This window comes from Dromaius novaehollandiae, chromosome W (assembly GCF_036370855.1).
Source record: "Dromaius novaehollandiae isolate bDroNov1 chromosome W, bDroNov1.hap1, whole genome shotgun sequence".
In the NCBI taxonomy this organism is placed as follows: Eukaryota; Metazoa; Chordata; class Aves; order Casuariiformes; family Dromaiidae; genus Dromaius; species Dromaius novaehollandiae.
In genome coordinates, this window is record NC_088130.1 from 40563567 (window position 1) to 40582317 (window position 18751).

At 37.3% G+C, this 18751-nt stretch overlaps 1 protein-coding gene across 2 annotated transcripts in view; it reads right to left on the reverse strand.

Moving 5' to 3' along the window:
• LOC135324222 (versican core protein-like) overlaps window positions 1-18751 on the reverse strand; it is a 114958-nt gene that overhangs the window by 42956 nt on the left and 53251 nt on the right. For both annotated transcript variants that reach the window (XM_064499996.1, XM_064499997.1), the window contains exon 7: window positions 12661-15867. In XM_064499996.1, the coding sequence (XP_064356066.1) occupies window positions 12661-15867 (3207 nt within the window). The remainder of the gene's footprint in view (window positions 1-12660; window positions 15868-18751) is intronic.

The window sequence follows — 18751 nt, forward strand, 5'->3', positions numbered from 1 at the left end:
CCAGAAACACCTGTGTAAAGTGGATGTCACTTATGTGGACATCTGTTTTGTACAGGGCTCTGGCCTGCATGTTCATGTTCAAACTTCTCTGCCAAATTTTAAAGTAATAGACATGATGATGCAAGAACCATATCAAAAATAAAGCAACCATTCTATTTTAAAAGAGCTTCATGAAGCCTTCTGACCATCTCTGGGCTTTCCTCCAGTCTCATTGCTTCCTGCCTTCTCCCCCATGCACACCATGCCGGTGGTAGGCTTGTTAAGATAAAACAGATCAAGTAAAATGTCAAGTTGTTAAAAATGGCAGTCCTGCAGTGTCAAGTCTAAGCCCCAGCAAGTGCAGGAGCTAGTTCCCTGGATAATAAGTGAATATTTGTCACAGGACATTCTAAGGACAACTATTTTCTTCCCATTTCCTTTCTAGTCAAAGATGTCGCTAACGAAAGCTCTAACCAGCAGTGTTTCCTCCTCAGTGGACCCTACCATAGGAGCCCTGCCACAAGTAGCCTTCCAATGACAATGTTACTTATTGCCCACAAAGAAGACAATCCAAAAACTCTGCACGGCTAAACCACCCAAAAGCAAACAACTGGTAAATATTAAATCCTTATCTCCAGCTGAAACCCTAAACAAAGCAAAAAGTCAGACTGTGCAGTCACCTGATATCTGGATTAGCTGGTTTGTCTGGGTATATATAGAAAAGTCCAACTGCACAGGCCAACTCAGCAGGTCAGGTGACAGACAGAAGTGCTGGCTGGGAATGAAAGCAACCGCTCACCAAAGCTACTTCAGCCTTGATCTCATGTGTGGTCTTCCGTGGTTGAGGAGGAAACAGTGGGAAATCAACTGTCCTGGCCTGTTCCTAGCCCACTCTCACCACCATCTCTCCATTACACTTATACCCAACGGCGTTCTGTGCTACACAAGGGAAAACCCAAAACACCTCTATTACACAGCTGGAACGAGGAGCAACAAGCTCTGTCCTTATTAATGTGGGAGGAGAGTGGCCCTGCACAGCAGACCTAAAAATGACTTGTCGCCACAAAAGGTTGGTGCACATGTCAAAATACTACAGACGTACAGACAACGTTGAAGCAGGTGTTGTCCACCATTAGACTGTTGCTGTAGTTGCTCAGACATGAAACATCCCATAATGAACATTTATTACTTTGTCCCTTTCCCTGGTAACTGTCACAAAAGAAATATATTTTGGCTTTAGGAACAAACTTATGGTAGACTCATTAATGCTTTTGTGGCAGTTCTAAAAAAATTTAGATTGATATCATACTAGTGTAGTATTAATAAGGGTTGTTTTACTTAGTAGGCATGAGCTAAATGTTGCTTTCTTAAACAACGTCATTTGTCTCAAAGGGAAAATTTTATGTGGCAAAAATAAAACCAGAAAATATTCTGATGTTCCAGTCCTAAGACAGAGAGATAGACAGCTGTGCTTATATATATGGTAATACATTTATGTGACTATATGGCAGATTTATTTCCATATACTGTTCAAGAGAAGGAGAGGGAGAGAGAGAGGGAGGGAGAAAGAGAGAGGGAGGGAGAGAAAGAAAAAGAGAAAGATGAAATTTTCAGGAGGATCCTCTCTATGCAAACCGGCTTTCTTCTGAATAACTCCATTCAGATAACTGAAGTTATGCTGATTATTCCACCTGATCTAGTCCACAAGGCTCTTTTCACTGAAATCTGGAGTAGTTTATGTATATACACTGTCACTTATCATGAAGCTATTCTGATATTTTATCCACCACAGTTTTCCAAGTATCTTTCTAGTGCCTCATAAGCACACTTTTAATTTAACCTCTGCACAAGCCCACTGGTCATGCAGCCAGCACTCAGAATCACAGCTGATCAGATGAACTGATTGGCTGCAGTCCCTGTTCCTTTTGTGGTGATATTTAGAGCTATTAATCATGTGACAACATACATTTATTCTGTCACAGCAAGTCTATTTTTAGCCTTCAGTTTTCTTCACTGAAATATGACCAAAGCTTTGCAGAAACAGCCCAGTATGTGACAAATAAACCTTGGCCTTGCAAAATGTCTAGAGTTACTACAATTATCTTCATAACATCTTAAATGAAAATATATGTTTTAGAATATATACAATTAGAGCGATTATACACACATATTGACATAAATGGCATGTGGATTTTGCAGGTAGGTCTGGGTGTAAATTTTATTCAGAAAGACATAATGGATTCTATAATTGCAGTCTTAGTGATGTATTCTTGGAATCATCTCTTGACTTGTGGGGAAAAAAAGCTAAAAAAAAAATCCATTTGAAATTTAGCCATTGGGGTTAATAAACAGGGCTGCTTTGGAAAGTCCAATACGGTCGAGAGACAAACTTGATTCTCAGTTATACCAACATAAGGCTGTAAAAACCCCACTGCTGCGCGTAGAGTGCACCAGTGTAAATCCCCCTTTCAGATGCAACCTTAAAATAAGGAGTGCACTGTCATGCATTTGAAAGCATTTCAAAAATTAAATACTAAACAATAAATTGATAAATAATTTCTTACCATACTCCTAGATCAAGCCTTGGGGAGCCTTTGATCCTCACACTTTCCTCAACTCTGCACAGTAACATGTGCACAGCAGCCGAAATAGAAAGAGCATAGAAGAAAAGGAAGCCTGATGGAGCAGAAGTACTCCAGAATAAACTTATCAGTGGAGCAGACGTATGTGAGCACAAGCACAAGCTACTATATACCTATATAAATAAAATTTAATCATTTTATTATTTGGAGCTGGAAAAGAACATACAACCCATACAAAGAATGAGTTGTTTCTAACTATATATCCAGATAAATATTAAAAAAAAAGAAACTGTTTCATTTTTCTTTTAAAAATAAAACTTTTTTTTTCTATTTTCAGTTTTTTTCTTGGAAAGATGGAACATTGCTTTGGAAAAAATACTGATTTGTTTTTAGAAACAAATGTTTTTCAAAAAAAGCCATTTCTTCTGGAAAATACTTGAGAACAAAAGTTTTCAACCAACTACAGCTAAAAATAGTTGCGTAGCTGTGGTAAGCCTGGTGCAATACTAAAAAATGGGGGAGAATGGAAAAGACAGTCTTGACTATAACCCTGTTAGCATAAAGTCCATGCTGTACTAACATGGCTATATGGCTTCTGATTCAAAATTAGATCACATCTGACAGGCTCTGAATGTGGCCAGAATAAGCTGCAAAAAACCATGAAGCCAAATAATTCAAATAAATCAAGAACAAATAAATGCTTGAGGGATATTTGGAGATGTAGATATATTTCACTTTCATTGATTTTCATAGTGTTCTTAGTTCATGTTATATATAAACAGCTAGTTTTTCAGGGTAAAGACTATGTCTGATGCCCTGCTGGGTTATCTGATAATCCTGATAACTTAACACTCAGGCTTGTGCAAAACTGTTATCCATTACGTGCACTGCAATGCTCAGCAGTCTTCTAACTTGGGAATGCTGGACTCCCACATCCAGCACCAACATACAACATAAACAAACATCACTATCTTTGGCCACTATTTAGTCATTTTCAAACTACGATAAATTTGCCATTATTGTCCTTCTGACCCAAGCTATGAAATCAACTAACATTAATTGTTGTGCAGGTGATTAGTCAAAGAAATTCTGTGAGAACTTATGCTAACTTCACCTCCTGCAAGCACGAGAAGGGGTACCTGCACTAAGGCAAAGCTTCGCTCACCATCACAACTCCATTAGCACTATCTAGTTTCACCAGAGGATTTACCTTGTGCTGTTTATCCTAAGGACATTTCCAAAAGACTGTACAATTTTGCTCATAACACTTAATATCCAGCTAAAAACAACTCTGGCAACTCATTATGAAACTGAGTAGCAAATGCAAGAGTTACCCTAGGATCATTTCACTTACCACTTCTTAGAAAGGGAAAAAATCCTACAATAAAAACTTACAAAAGGAGGATGCTGGTCTGTGTGTATATATGCATATTCTTTGACATTATTTTGACATAGTAATTACATCAAATACGTGAAAATTGCTTTCCTAATGCCAAAAAGCTCCCACTGAATCTATGGAACTCTTGCTTGACTAGGGACTACATGAAAAATCCAAAATTTTAGTTAAAAAAAAAAAATTAATGCTTCTCATGCACTCTGTAATCTAATGCTGGTTAAAAAAAAAAAGAGTAATGAAGTGCAGCAGAGGCAATACAAACGCAGGCATGGACTATTGGAAGATGAAATTGCTCCTGATTGGGAGCAAACTTCCCATCACATTTTTCTTCCTCAGGAATTTCAGCTCTAACCATTAATGAAGAGAAATTTCTATAAGATTTTTGAAACTGAATTTTCCTCATTTAAGCAAGTGTAACAATACAAAACTGGTCAGACAAGTCCTAGTACGATTCACTGCACTTTTTTTTTTTTAATGTGAATTATTCAGTTGAACAAGATAGATAACTTCAGCTCCATTTTCCCAGAGGCTACAGGAAATATGTTGCAGACACTCTGAACACATCCTGACTTGTGCCAGGAAATAATTCAGAAGTATCTTCAAAGACACTGACAGGTATTATGTATGCTATTGATCAAATTTATCATCTACACACTGCCAAAAAGAGGGAGAGGGAAAAAGACTAGCTGTATTCCCTGCATTAGCAGGAAGGAATTCAATCATTTCAAAGATTCACAGAGATCTAAAATGTGCAAAAAACAACTGAAAAAAAAAATCCTACTGAAAAATGATAGCCAGAAAAACTACATATTCAAAAAGAAAGAATAGCCAACAAGCATTTTTAAAGTGCTATTATCAGAATAATTATCAAGTGACCCTTCTTAAGGGGATGACTTTCTACTAAGAGCTTTAGTCTGTGAGTCACTTACAAGAACATCTTTGTTTACATTTCCGGGACCACATCTGGTATTTATCCAGAGTTTGGCTGTATCCAGGGAATCATTTCATGTAAAGTAAAATGATAAGGATAATGTATTCTGAAAGTGACAAAAAAGCTGGTATTTCCAGCATATGTATTAAGATTTTTTACAATATCGATACATTCAGAAAACTCTGGTACAGACAACCACTTCCTTAAAAATTTTAATACATATTCTGGATGTAATCTCTATGTAAAAGACATTTCATCTTTTCTGTAGTACAATTTCTGAAGACTTTCTACACGTGCAAACAAAACTTGTTAAAGGATTCCTCTTCCTTTACAACAGATGCATGAAAACTACATTGTACCTATGAATAAAATTCTTTCATTTCTCTCATGAATAAAGAAAGAGCTATAAGAAAGCTAGAAATGTGTAATCTCTATGTCTATATCTGGGATGTTTCCTTGGAAACAATGCGAAAACAGCAGGGAATGTGTAGGCATCCTCTGAACAATATTTAATGTGAGGGCACTGTTCCTTGTATCTATGGGAGTTTATAAAGGAATGTGAAAAAAGATATTATTGTTCTATAATAAGTCTTCAGGAAGAGGCAGCAATAGTGGCCTACAGACTACTTATTAATTCACAGACTTAGTTTTGCTTCGTTGTGAAACTTTTTAAGTATCAAATTTCAGTTCTGTTGAGTATGGGGTTGGGTTTTTTTCTTTTCCTTTTTTTTGACAAAGGAGCAATGTACAAAAAGCTTGAATTTACTACAATTATTTGCTTATTAGTGTTTTCTGTCATACAGGACGCTCTTGTGGTTGAATTTGAAATCTAATTTATATGTGATTGTGTCCAGTTTATTTTAAAAAGCCCTTCACAGAGCTAATACAACATGAATATTCTAATGTAGAAAAATTCCAGCCAGATTAATTAAGCAACAGGTCTATCAATTAAGATTAAATATGTTCATTTAATTCCCTACAACACAAATCCATTTTGAAGAAAAGAATACCCTAATTTATAAAGTAAATCGGAGGTGGTAAAGGTTATGAAGATATTCTTATACCTACCATCCCTAAAACTATTTTGCTCTCAATCAGCTCATTGGAATTATTATGCTGTAATTACACTGGGGAACATGAAATCAGAATCTGGCCACAGTACTTAGTATTTAACACTCGAGTACTCTACGCAAAATGACAAGTTTGCTCAGTATATGCCAGGTTTTAGGAATGATATGGAGAGTTTGGCCATTCAGGATATGAAAATTACTTGAACAGATATCTGACATTAACAAACCTCTTTCATTTGGAAATATGTTTCAAAACCACTAGGTGTTTTCCTTTCTTAGCTGAACACACAAGCACAGTGTTAGAAACAAAACATTACTAGAAAGGACCACATTAATAATTCCAACTTTGAAGCAAAACCATGCCCATTGACTACAGTGTGTTCATGGAAGCGGGGCATGTATCCTTTCTCCAGGACTGGGGAGAGCCAGCAGCTGCCATAATATCAGCTAGAGCATTACAGTTAATAAGGATACAGGCCCAACCCTCAGTGAAAGCAGTAGGGGATTTTGCCTTTAATAAGTTGGGAAGATGGTTCAGGCTACACTGAGCCACTTTTACTATTGCTCCAACATCCCACCAGAAATGAATCCAGGTCAGTCTACTAGCACAATATCAACAAAACTGTGGCCACAGAATACAACATTGATACAAGGCAAGATGTACTTGCAAATTAAATGGTGCACTGTTTACCACATTGTTTAGGTAAATTTGGAACTTGCTTCCTCTTAGCTGCATGACAGTGATCACAAGAATTAAGCACTTGCTCCTGATGCTAAACAGCTTGCACAGACAGGGAAATCCTACTCATTATTATCCATTTGGACATGTAATCAGTCACTGCATAGTACAGTAGAATGAAATGAATGCAAGAAAGCAACTTTTCTTTACAATAAACTTGGATTTGAACTAGGTCCTAAGAATAAATAATAGCTTTTAGTAACATACACTTCTTTGTGGAAAGACAAACAGTGATTTCAGCACACAAATGAAGAAGTCTCCTCAACTCCTAAGACAATAATAAATACACTAAGTTTTTGAGAAGTACAACAAAAATAGCACGTAGCACACATGTGTATACCACAAAGCACTGTGTCCAGATAGATTTGCCAGTGGGCATAAACAGAATAACTTAAAAGAGAACAATGTGGGTACAAGCACAGGCAGATACAAACGTACATGCTCCATGCTTTTAAGCTGGCTCGGGTGCAAGTGAAGTGCCACCTGAAAGCTGTGTTGCTAGGCACATTACTCCTACCTCTCCACACAGTAATCTAGTCAGGGCATCGCATCATCCCGACACCCACAGCTCCAGGAACAGAACCAGCTTCTCTTCTCCCGGCCCAGAGTATTTCCACTCTTCCATGCACACATTCGCCCCAAAGTTAGCAAAATGAATGGGACATGATTATTTGCTATAACTCAACAGAGAAATAAGAGTATCAAGGGACAAATGTCAGAGAAAAAAAAGAATTATTCAAGCTAAAGACAATGCTGGCAAGAATAAATGTGTACAAACTGGCCAAGGAATGATTTAGGGTAGTTATTAGAATCAGACTTCTAACACAGTCATGACGTTCTGGGACAACTTTGCAGTAGGAGCGCTGGGAGCAAGAGGACTAAATGAACTTTGTGACAAGGCCTAAGAGGTACCTGAAAAGACTCTATTCTGCCTTTTTTTTTTTTTTTTAAGTTTATAACTGTGAGTCATTAGCATTCTGTATTCTACAGTATTCATTTTCATTCAAATTTCACATACTCTCTTACATTTCTAAGACAGAAATATGCACATCAGAGAATTGCATGTTGAAACACAAAGATTTATAATCTCTTTCCATAAAATTCCACATCTACAAAGCACAAGTTCCTGCAATTTCATTCAGTTCAAAGCTGGAGGGGACAAGAAACCAGATAGAGCTGGTGTGAGTCCCAGGGTCCAATAAGCACTTCGAAACATATTCACTAAGTAAAGACTTTTAAATGTCTCCAAAAAATGCAGGTGTGCAAATTACTCCTGATACAGACAGGATTATGTTTCCAGTATCCCCTCAACCACTGTTAAACAACACCCCCACAAGCATTTTTCAGCTCATAAAAGGTTTATGAGCTGAAAAGTTCCTTCGGGTTTTTTTTTCAGCTACTAATCCATTACCTTCTAGCAACAGCATCAGAGCTCGCCACTACAATACACAGAAGCTATTAGAACATAAAAGGGCACAAAGTGGTAAGTTTTACCTCTTTGCAATGAAAGACAGAACCCCTGTGTCCTGTTTCATGCAATGGAAAACCGCTAAATGGTAACACATCACAGTGCAGGGCTATTTAGCTGTCTCATTTCAACAACATTGTCATGAGCCAAAGCGAGCAACATGTTGTTCCATGTGCGTGAATGAAGTCCCAAGCACTTTCCATTATGAAACACGTGCGTGTTCCTTTTTATAACAAGAAAGGGATGTTTCCCCATGCACAAATATATTTTCCTCATTAATCTGAACACCTGTCCTAGATCTGTTCTTGTGCCATAAACTGTCAGAAATGGCATGCTTTATATTCCTCTTAATTTGTGCACCTGCCTCACATTTGCTCACATGGCAGTATATGGATTGTTTGTACAATACATTTTCTCACAGAAAACTGCTGTATTCTTAAACAAACAAGCAGCTTAATCCATTCAACTATATGTTCTTTCTTATGAGCATTTGAGTGTATTTGCCAAAATGTAAGATATTGAGCATGACCTACAGCCAGGTCCCTAATTACTTCTGTTTCCATGAGTAAAATTTTATACCTAAAAGTAAATGAAACTTCATTTATGAAAGTTTTAATTGATTGCAAGCAAACATATGAGAAGCTAGGAGTGTAATGATTTAACTCTTGGATAGCGTAAGAAAAGACGTCCTTTAGGAGAAAGTCTTTCTGGATGCCTGGTCGAATAAAATTAAGGGTGTATTGTATTTAAAAAAAACAAATATATATAACATCAACTGTGAGGTATATATTGTACTATTTAGGACTAATCCGGGGGGTCTAGGACAGCCTAAGATTCTTGCCAATATATGTAATTGAATTTAACCCTGTCAACATTCAACATCTTTCAAGTGTGGCTTGCATCTAAAAAAATAATAAAGAATAATATCCCCTGCATTCCATGCATCCATAACACATTCCATACACCCATAGCACATTCCATCTAAAGACTTCAAAGCACTTCAGCAAAGTCGGTGCCAGTTTAGTGAGGGTTTGAGAGGGAGAAGAAAGGCGCAAGAAAAGCTTCCCAATTTTACTTCTCTCAGATCCTGGCCACAGGTACAGTTACTAGACTTGGCGTAGCAAAGGGCTATACTCTGCTTCACTTCGCTTCACCAGGACTTAAGACATCCCACAGATTGTGGAGAGAGTCATATGCTACCTGTGACACACGCTGCCCTGCTCGCTGAGAACTGCTAGAACAGTCTGCTTCTCTCAAAACTCCTCTAGTTTGGCATGACCCTTGTTTTCCATATGGAATATAAAATATTGCTCATAACTAACAAAGCCTATAGCACCTCTACGGAGCACTTGAATATTATTATGCCTACTCTACAGATGGCAAATGGAGCTGCAGAGAGTAATACTCAGTTGTGTTAGCATAATAGTAAGTTTTCACTGTAATTAAGTGATATGGCTGATAGGAAACAAAATGTGATACTGTATTTCCATTGAGTTCTGCTTTAATAATAAACTGTTGCTTCTAGCAAAAACTGAATAACAAGGAAGTGAAGAAAGACTAAAAAAAAAAAAACCTCACAAATATTTCTAACTCTACTGCATACACAAGATGGAAAATATTATATTCATTTATATACAACAACTTTTATACAGCAAACCTCTCTTTATTAATTCCTATTTAGAACAGCTATTATTTGAAGGGTGTGGTATGCAAGTTGTCATTTTTTAGCATGCATTTTTGGACTTTTGGCTTCAAAATCATGAAGGCCTTTACTTATATTCTTCACTGATTACAATATTTAAGAATGATAAGCTATATTGCCTTGAAAATACGCCACGGCAAAGGAGGAAAAACTCTTGTTTTACCAGAGACCTGTAATGATGAAAGCTATTTCTTGTTCCCATTTAGCTGAGAACTAGAAGTCAAAGGTACAGTATATGTAGGTCCTGGATGACTGTGAATCAATTTCCAAACTAAGAACAACAGAGTAAGAAGTTGAACTATGTCCTCGTGAAGGGCACATGTTAGTAATATTTGCCGAATCCATTCCTCTCCACCACCTCCTATATACGCTTTCTTCGACACAAAGAAAAGCTTATGTACTGAGGAACAATGAAGTGAAAATGTGTTTGACAGGATTTTTCAGATGCAGTCTTTCATTTCTCCAGAAAGAACAGAAAAAAACCCACTAATCTAAATCCTCAGACAGAATAAATCTTTGGCAGCTCTAACCTAACTTGTGGGAAGCAGGTGTAGGGTGGCTTTTCTCTAAAATTGGAGGAACTTATACTGTCAGATTCTGAAAACAGAGCAATAAAGAAAATTCCTTTGCGACCTTGTACTAAATACTTTATAAAGCTCCTTGTGCTTTAGGAGAGGAGAGAGACTGCAATTTAGGGAATTTCATAATATTTCAAGAAAAATAAAAAATTTTTTTTGAATATTTGATAGAATAAATCATTCCTAAAGGCAGAATTTGAAGGCTGTATAACTTTAACTCTGCATATAAACATCCACAAACATATGAATGCATTCACTTGCAAATATGCATGCACAGCTTTAGAAAGTTTGCGAAGACACAGAAGGTAAACCTTGAAGAAAGTCTATCCTCAGGACTAGATCACCCAAGCGAGAACAAGCATAGCTATGGAAGTGGCTATGCATTGATCCACTGTCCTTCAGATAGTCCAGTTTGGATTGCCAATTCACAGAATCATAATATCCCCACTGCTCTGAGGAAAATGTAAAACAAGACCCTCCTTGATATACGTACTGAGAAATCTTGAAATATATACCTTGTACATTATTGGAAGAAAATATGAAGTTTCCACACACTCCGAAACCACATGACTTCCTCCCATCTACCTGAAACATATAACTGCTCAAAGCAATCTACTCTCCTGTGTGCAGTAACTGTAGAATAACCTAATAATGTAACAGAGGAAACTAGTTCACTACTGTACAGTCCAACTATTATTAAGTTCAATTCACCAAATTTCCACAGCTACAAAAGTATTCAATAGGTGGCTTAAATCTAGTCTTCAGAAATTACCTTCTGTTCTGACTTACCAGACTGTCTCATTTAACTGTGACTTCCCATACACTAGCAATATATATAACTTCAGCCAAAATAATGATAAAGTATCCCAGAAACAAATGTTTAAATGTAAAAATAACAGAACTATTATTTTCTGACATACAAGGTTAAACCACCACTGATATAACTGGTGCAATTAGACATTTTGTAAATACAAAGTAGCGTAATAAGCATGAAGTAAATAAAGATACAAAATCCACTGCATGAAAGGTTCAACAATGATGCAGCAGATCTCAAGGGATCTACTGTTCCCTTTTGATTTTTGAAAATAACTCTGCTAAGCACAATGCAACCCCTGACAAAATCAATCAAAAGATTTGCATAAATTATGATATCTGTGTAAGTCCTTCAGAGATACGAAAGTTATGATCAAGAATCAATCAGAAAACACCTTGTTCTATAACCATTCAAAATCAGCATATATAGTTATCATATATAAGACGCACAAAATGTATTTTTACTGTGTTCTTTCTGAAAAGAAAATAGTAATTATAAAAAAATTAAACAGAGTGCAATATTAAAATAACTATTTTGAGCTTTATCACTTTTGTCAGCTTTCTTATCTCATTTTAAAAAATAAGGTTTTATCAACAGATCTTAAATAACGACCAGTTGACAGGCTTCTTTAATTTGAAACTGTATGGCCTTCAGCTATTATATTACAGAAACACATTCATCATAAAACTCAACAGTTCATCACTACTTCAGCAGTTTCTGTTCTGGATACCCATGGAATTGAAGCTGCGTACACATATACAGTGCCATCAGCTAAAAAATATGATGAAACTGTATAAATTATGTCAATTTGCATCACAGATGCTATAAAACAGTCAGAAAAATATTATGATATGCTACAAAAACCTGCAAAAATCCTTCCCTCAAGCCACAGGAGATACACCTGTGAACATAACAAAATGTCTTAATCTTTTTTAGCTGACTACACTGTAAATGGCATTGTTAATAGCTACAGACTAATGGAATGTTAAAATAATCTAGTGCTTCATTTAAGACCAGTAATGCATGGAATGGAAGCTGTGAAATTAAAATGCTTGTTTCACAGATAGCTGAAGTTAAATCAGTGACTTGACGACATCATATAAGAAAACAGGAATATAACCATCATGACTCTTAATAGGAAATACAACAGTGTTTCATCTTCATTCTTACATAAAAAAGGAATCTGGCCCAAAACCATATATATTACACATTTCTAAGTTTTTTTTAACGGATAGAAAAATAGACCTACCAAAATTTAGTAAGTTGCTGTCTAGATAAAACTTGGTACTTTGTATGCTTCAGTGATCCAAGAAACACCTCCAATATATTCTAAAATACACCAGTTTGTTATGATAAATTGTCCATTGTGCTGGACTGTAGGTCTAAAAGGCAAAATCTTACCTGTATCATTGCCTGTGATTTGAATAACATACAATCTTATGTCAGTTCCACTATCAGGGGATGAAGTAGAAGGAGAGACCTCTTGAGGCTGTAAAGCCTCTGTGGCCTCCTTCACTTTGGGTGGCACAGTAGGTCGTGCAACTGCAGTAGCAGTTGATGATGTGAAATATTCATTATCAATTTCTGGTTCTGACATCCTTCCTGTCAAATCATCATCAGCAGTGGCTTTACTGGGAGAAATAGATTCATCAATTATTATGATGTCACTACTTGTTACTGCCTCGTCATCCTCAAGAATGATACGTGGTGACTTTGGGGTAACAAAAGGTTTGGATGATGAAGTAGGCTGAATTTTGTCTACAGCACTAACGGAAAATGCAGTTACATCACTGAAGATTGTCTTTTCTGTTGCATTTGCTGAAATTGTAACTGATATGATTTCTTCAGGTTCTTCTGATACTCCTGAACCTTCCAGAGTTTGGCTTGGAGAAGCTCCCAACGTCAGAAGAGTAATGCTTTCTGCAGTAGAATGACCTGTTGGCACTGTATGAGGGGGCAACACAGATTCCCAACTCACTACGCTGCTGTCTTCTTCTCTGGCAGGGGTTCCTCTGCTTTCATCTGCTTCTGCTTGGGTACCTGCCATTACAGACATTGCTTCAGTGATCTTTTCTTCTTGATCAGCAGCAGTTACAGCTTTGGAAGTCACTGTGAGGTGCGAGCTCCCAGTGCTAGTTTCAACAGGTCCTAGAACTCTTCCATAATCTGTCAGCTTTACTGCAGGCACTGATACTTCTGTTGCTGGATATGTCACATCATAGGCTGAACCTGTCTCATCCTGTTTATCTTGAACAGTTGGTTGAGGTGATTCAGATTCTGATGTCGTCTTTTGTTCATGTATTTGAACAGATGTCACGGGTAAGGTAGAATCTGTGGAAGTATCTGGTTCCATATCTTGATCTTTCGTGGAGAGTTCCTCTAGAAATACTTCGCTATCTTTTGCAGTTGTTTCTGTTGCTTCTGTATGAATGGCACCATCAAAAGTGGTCTGATCAATAATTTGCATATCTCTAGTCATCCCACTTTCTACAGTAACTGGAACTACAGAAGCATCATGTTCGTTCTGGGCAACTGTAGTACCTATCTTTGTTACATCTGTAAATACTATAGATTCCTTTGTCCCTACAAAGCCAACTGATGGTGTTCCTTCTATGTCTTGAAGAGCTGCAAATGATTCCTCCTCAGTTACTTCTGCAATGCTTGTCTGGTCTTCCTCTGTCACTGTGTATTTTGAAACCTCCATCTCAGTAGAGACGTCTTCATCAGCAGGTGTTGCTACTGATTTCTCAGTAGCCCCTCTTTGTTCAACTTCTGGGGTAGGAATGGACATTCTCAAAATATACCCTGATGTTTCATACCCTTCATGTTCAGTGACCTCCATGATTGTGGGCATAGCAGTTACTAATTCAGTATCACTTGAGGACCTAAAAGGCTTTATTGCTGCACTACCTTCATCCACTGATATGTTGGATGCTGTGATCAGTTCCAAATCTGAAGAGCTGCTTGTGGGGAAGACACTTGTAATATCTTTACTCTGATCAAAATCAGCTGATACAGCTTCTTCATCACCTTTTGTTTCCGTTGGCTCAATGCTTATCTTAATTTCGTCTGTTATTTCTGAACCTGTTGCTCCTGGATGCTTTGTACGTTCTGTAATTTGCCCTGGAGCGGATGTAGGCTCCATTCCAGATACACCATCTTCTGTACCTGACTCATTTATTCTCTTAATATGAGATGACTCTTTTGTTATATGCTCCTGATCCATTTCTGTCAGTAGCCATATGCTGGAAACTGGAGGAGGGGGTGTGAACTCACTTGCAAAATGTCCCTCAGATTCTGCTGTAACAGAAGCAGGAATGACTGTTGTGGCATAAGGGATCATAACATCTATTGTTCGCGCTTCTAGTTCTTTTATTTTTTCCTGTTCCTCTAAAATGGCTGATCCTTCTGTTTGTTGAGATGAGTGGATGATGGATGTAACACCCTCTCCAAAGCTTTGTGGGGAAGCAGCACTTCCCAAGAGAATGATGGCCTCAGATCCTGTCTGTTTAACAGGTGATAGAGAAAATGATGTAGGTATTCCAGATGGCATGGTAGGCTGCACATCTTTCAAGTCCTTTCTGCTTCCTTCAGCTGATGCTTCATTATCATCAAACAGAGTTGCAGACGAACTAAATTTAATCAAGTGAGTTGACTCATCTGCTGTAGAAAATTGTCTGGTGGTTACCACATGCTCATCTGAGAACGTTTCTGATACAGCAGGAACATCTGATTCTGGGATGCTACTAGTAACCATGCCAGAAATTCTATCAGGCATAACAGTGTACATGCTTTCACTGCCCTCCCCCTCTGTAGTAAGATCATACTGATCAGTGAATAAAACTTTGGGGATTACAACAGTTGTAAGTTTCTTGTCAGATTTTGCTTCCATTGATTTTTTTGTGGGTTCTTTTGTTGACTGGGTACCAAGATAGTTTTTCTCTTTTGTTAGTGAAACTGAAGTCCCTGTCCTGGGAAACCCTCTCCGTGAAGTTGGTACCAAGCTGTCTGTAGGTGTCATCATAGGACCCACTTCTATTTGTTCAGTCTGATCATCAGCATCATGCTTTTTTGAATCTACTGTTTCAATATCTTCCCATGAACCAGCAGAACTTTTAGCTACAGTTGTGCTATCCTGAAAAATGACAGAGGTCAAGAAAGCGTCCTCAATGCTTTCAGACCTACCTTGTTCCTCGGGCAATTCTGCTTCAGAGTAAGTGTGCTCCAGTTCCAAAGCTGCAGATGTGCTCTCTGTTAAGCTAGGTGAAACATCATATTGAGTCCTTCCCAGTGTATCGTAAGTGCTTATTTCGCCATCTGTGACAGTCTGAGGTAGAACGGTGGTTAACTTAATGTTCTCCATAAGCACCTCCATTTCCCTTTTTTCCTCAGCCAGGCCAGTAGCTACTTCTTCATCTTCTTCGGTCTCTAGGGTTGTTTTCTCCAAATCTGGGACCTTTGTTTTGGTGACAGCCACTTCAGTAACTGAAGCCTCAAAAACAGGAGGTTTAAGAGTAACTTTAGCAGATGATGGTTTCACACTGTCTGACGCAGTTTTCAGAGATGTACCCAGCTTAACAGTTGTAGACTCTGGTATGATTTTTTTACCTTAAAAGAAGAAAAAACAAACATGTTAAGGTGTTAAAGAATCATTTTGTAAGAGCACAAACAAATGTTATTTGAATTCAGTCTGAATGTTCCTAACAAAACTAAATGCTACACTGAGAAAAAACACAAAGGTCAAAAGCTTTAGACAGATGGTAGAATACAGTAGAGCTTTGAATGACATTATAAAATACCACATTACAATGCTGCAGAACATCCAACTTGGATGAGTTTTCATTAGAGATGAAATGAGAACAGTAGCAGTATTCTTCATATTTATTATTTACATAATTACCCCTAGAAGTCCTAATACTATACATGTACCCATCAGATAGCTAAATACTGATCGGAGAATAAAAACATTTATTTCATGATGTCATGAATGAGCAGTACTGCAAATCTGTGGATTTTCTCCAACTCAAATATATAGAGGGAGTGAAATACCAGTTTGGTTTATTTTCAGCACATAATTACAAATTGCAAAAAGGAGCACTCACAGGAAAACATGCTTCAGCAATAGAAACAAACATGCCATGAGAAAACACAATGCCACAAGACTTGCTGCCATATGTTTAAATTATACTGAGAAATTTAGATTATGGAGAAAGGTGAGAACAGTAAGCCCTAGGATCACAAACTTAGTACTATAATGATGTTGATCTTGGAAAAACACTTCAAAGGTATACATTTGAACTTCCTTCACCCACAAAAGTTTTTCTGTGGGAAAGTTGCACATGAAAAGACAGAATATTGAACCCTGTGAACAAGGGGGTTACTAAGTAACTATGCTTGATCCACAAGAGACACAAAGTAAAGCCTTTCCAGTAAATCTAACTGCTATGGTTTAATGAACCTTGCTCCTTGTCCACTCCTTCTGCCAAAGATTTCCACCCTATATGAGAAGGAAATGTGTGCCAACAGGCATTCCACTGCAAAGTCTGGTATCTGGCTTCAAGCCAGTGATAAAGGTGAGTATGTGCTAAGAAACCGGGATTTACTCAGGAAAAGCCCAGTGAAAACACCTTCCCTTCTGCCAATTCTTCTACCAGGTCAATAACCTTCAGAAGGGCAATAGGAACAGATAGGTGGAAGATGCTAACATCTTAAATCAGTGCTCTTAGTTGCTAAGAGAACAAGAGTCAATAGCCTTATATGAAAGTAAGTCAAGAGCAAAATATGGTCCTTTAAATCATACTAAGCGTATGAAGAATACATTAAACAGGTTTTTTTTATCATCAGGACTAACTGCTCAACAGACCAATACAACCACATCTATAGCTTATTTCAAAAGAAAATATTGCTAAACATCCAGTTGGGTAAAGAAAACTATTCCTCAAACATGCAAGAAATGCAACAGTTACAACATTTTATGAGACAACCTTGAAGCCAAAAGCTCAGTATTATAGCTGTGAGTTAATAAAAGAGATCAGGAAAACTCTACTCAGTGTAAAGTATGAATAACAGTTCAGAGAAAAAGTGAGTTCTGAAATTAGATTTTTATTGCCTGACATACAGGCATGATTATGTTCTAGATGACGGAGCATTCTCTTATTGACTGAGGACTTAAGGAACACAGGAAAAATTTGAGTATGTAATAGTATGAGCAAAGAAGAGGAAGAAAACAAGGGAAAATTTTAGAAAGACTCAATGGTAGCCCTATATTTGTGTAATGACATTTTATACTCAAGCATACCCAGCATGTATGCACAAATCAGTTATTTTCACACATCCATGTCTAATTAGGTACCCCTTTGATATTTGTATATATGGATCCTGAGTGCGTAAGTTAGGGTCACTCAAATATTTGTTTAGTTTTACACACCAAACTTTGAAAATGCCACCTTTGCAGGCAAGCTATTTGATTTTATCCTGAAGTAGACAGAAGTGACTTGCCAGATGCTGGCAGACTTACAGAGTAGGAAGATGGCGGTAAAGAATTGGTATTTCAGCCTCCTTGAACAAGGAGTGAAAGTGAAAAGGTAATTACGAGGGTAAAAAGATATGACATTGCTATGGCTAAAGGTAGTGGTGTTGTTTCCCAGCAGAAAAGGGAATGGGTTCTTTTCCCTACTGTATGTTAATTTCATGTGTTTGTGGTTTTATAGAGAAGATTTAGCTATTTATACACTCCTTCTTGTAAGGCTTATGCATTCAGTTGAGCAAGAAGGAGTAAACTTCTTAAGATCTCACAAAGGAAAGCACAAAGACTAAAACAAATGATTTTAAATTTTGGGGTGCTAAGACTTAAAATGGATGTTTATTACTCTTTACAATGCCTGTGTTATATGAGTGTGAGACAGTGTTCATACAATCAAAAAAATAATAGATTGATATGCTTGAAATTTTTTTTCATCCCCAAGTGCATGAGGGTGGCTTAAGCCAGTGAGTTTCACTTCAACACAAGTAAGTTAATATTGTTCTACTGACTGGTAGTGACTTATTATGCTCTGATAACTGAAATCATTTCCAATTGTGTGACCCTCTCCTACTCATTTTATCTCTACAAAAGAATTCACAGATCTGTCTTATGGCTCTTTTTTATGCAAAATGGAAAGCAGACAGCGTAGTCCTGTATTACCCCTTCTAACCACAAAATGAGTTTCCTTAATGCAGACAGAGTTTGTTTTGAAGCAAACATCAGTTACTCATTCAATGTCCAATTAACACATTTCAAGTGACAATGAAGATTACTCTTTGAAAGAATATCAGTATCTAATATTCTATAGCAAAGCTAGACAAAAATGAGGGCATAAGAGCAGATTTTAAAATCTGTGAAGAAAAAGCTAATTTTGTTTCAGCACTGCTTGGTACTTGTGTATGCTTATTCACAACTGTTTGTGTAACTTCCCACTTTCCAAGGAAATGTTAGGAAGTCCCAGAGATTCAC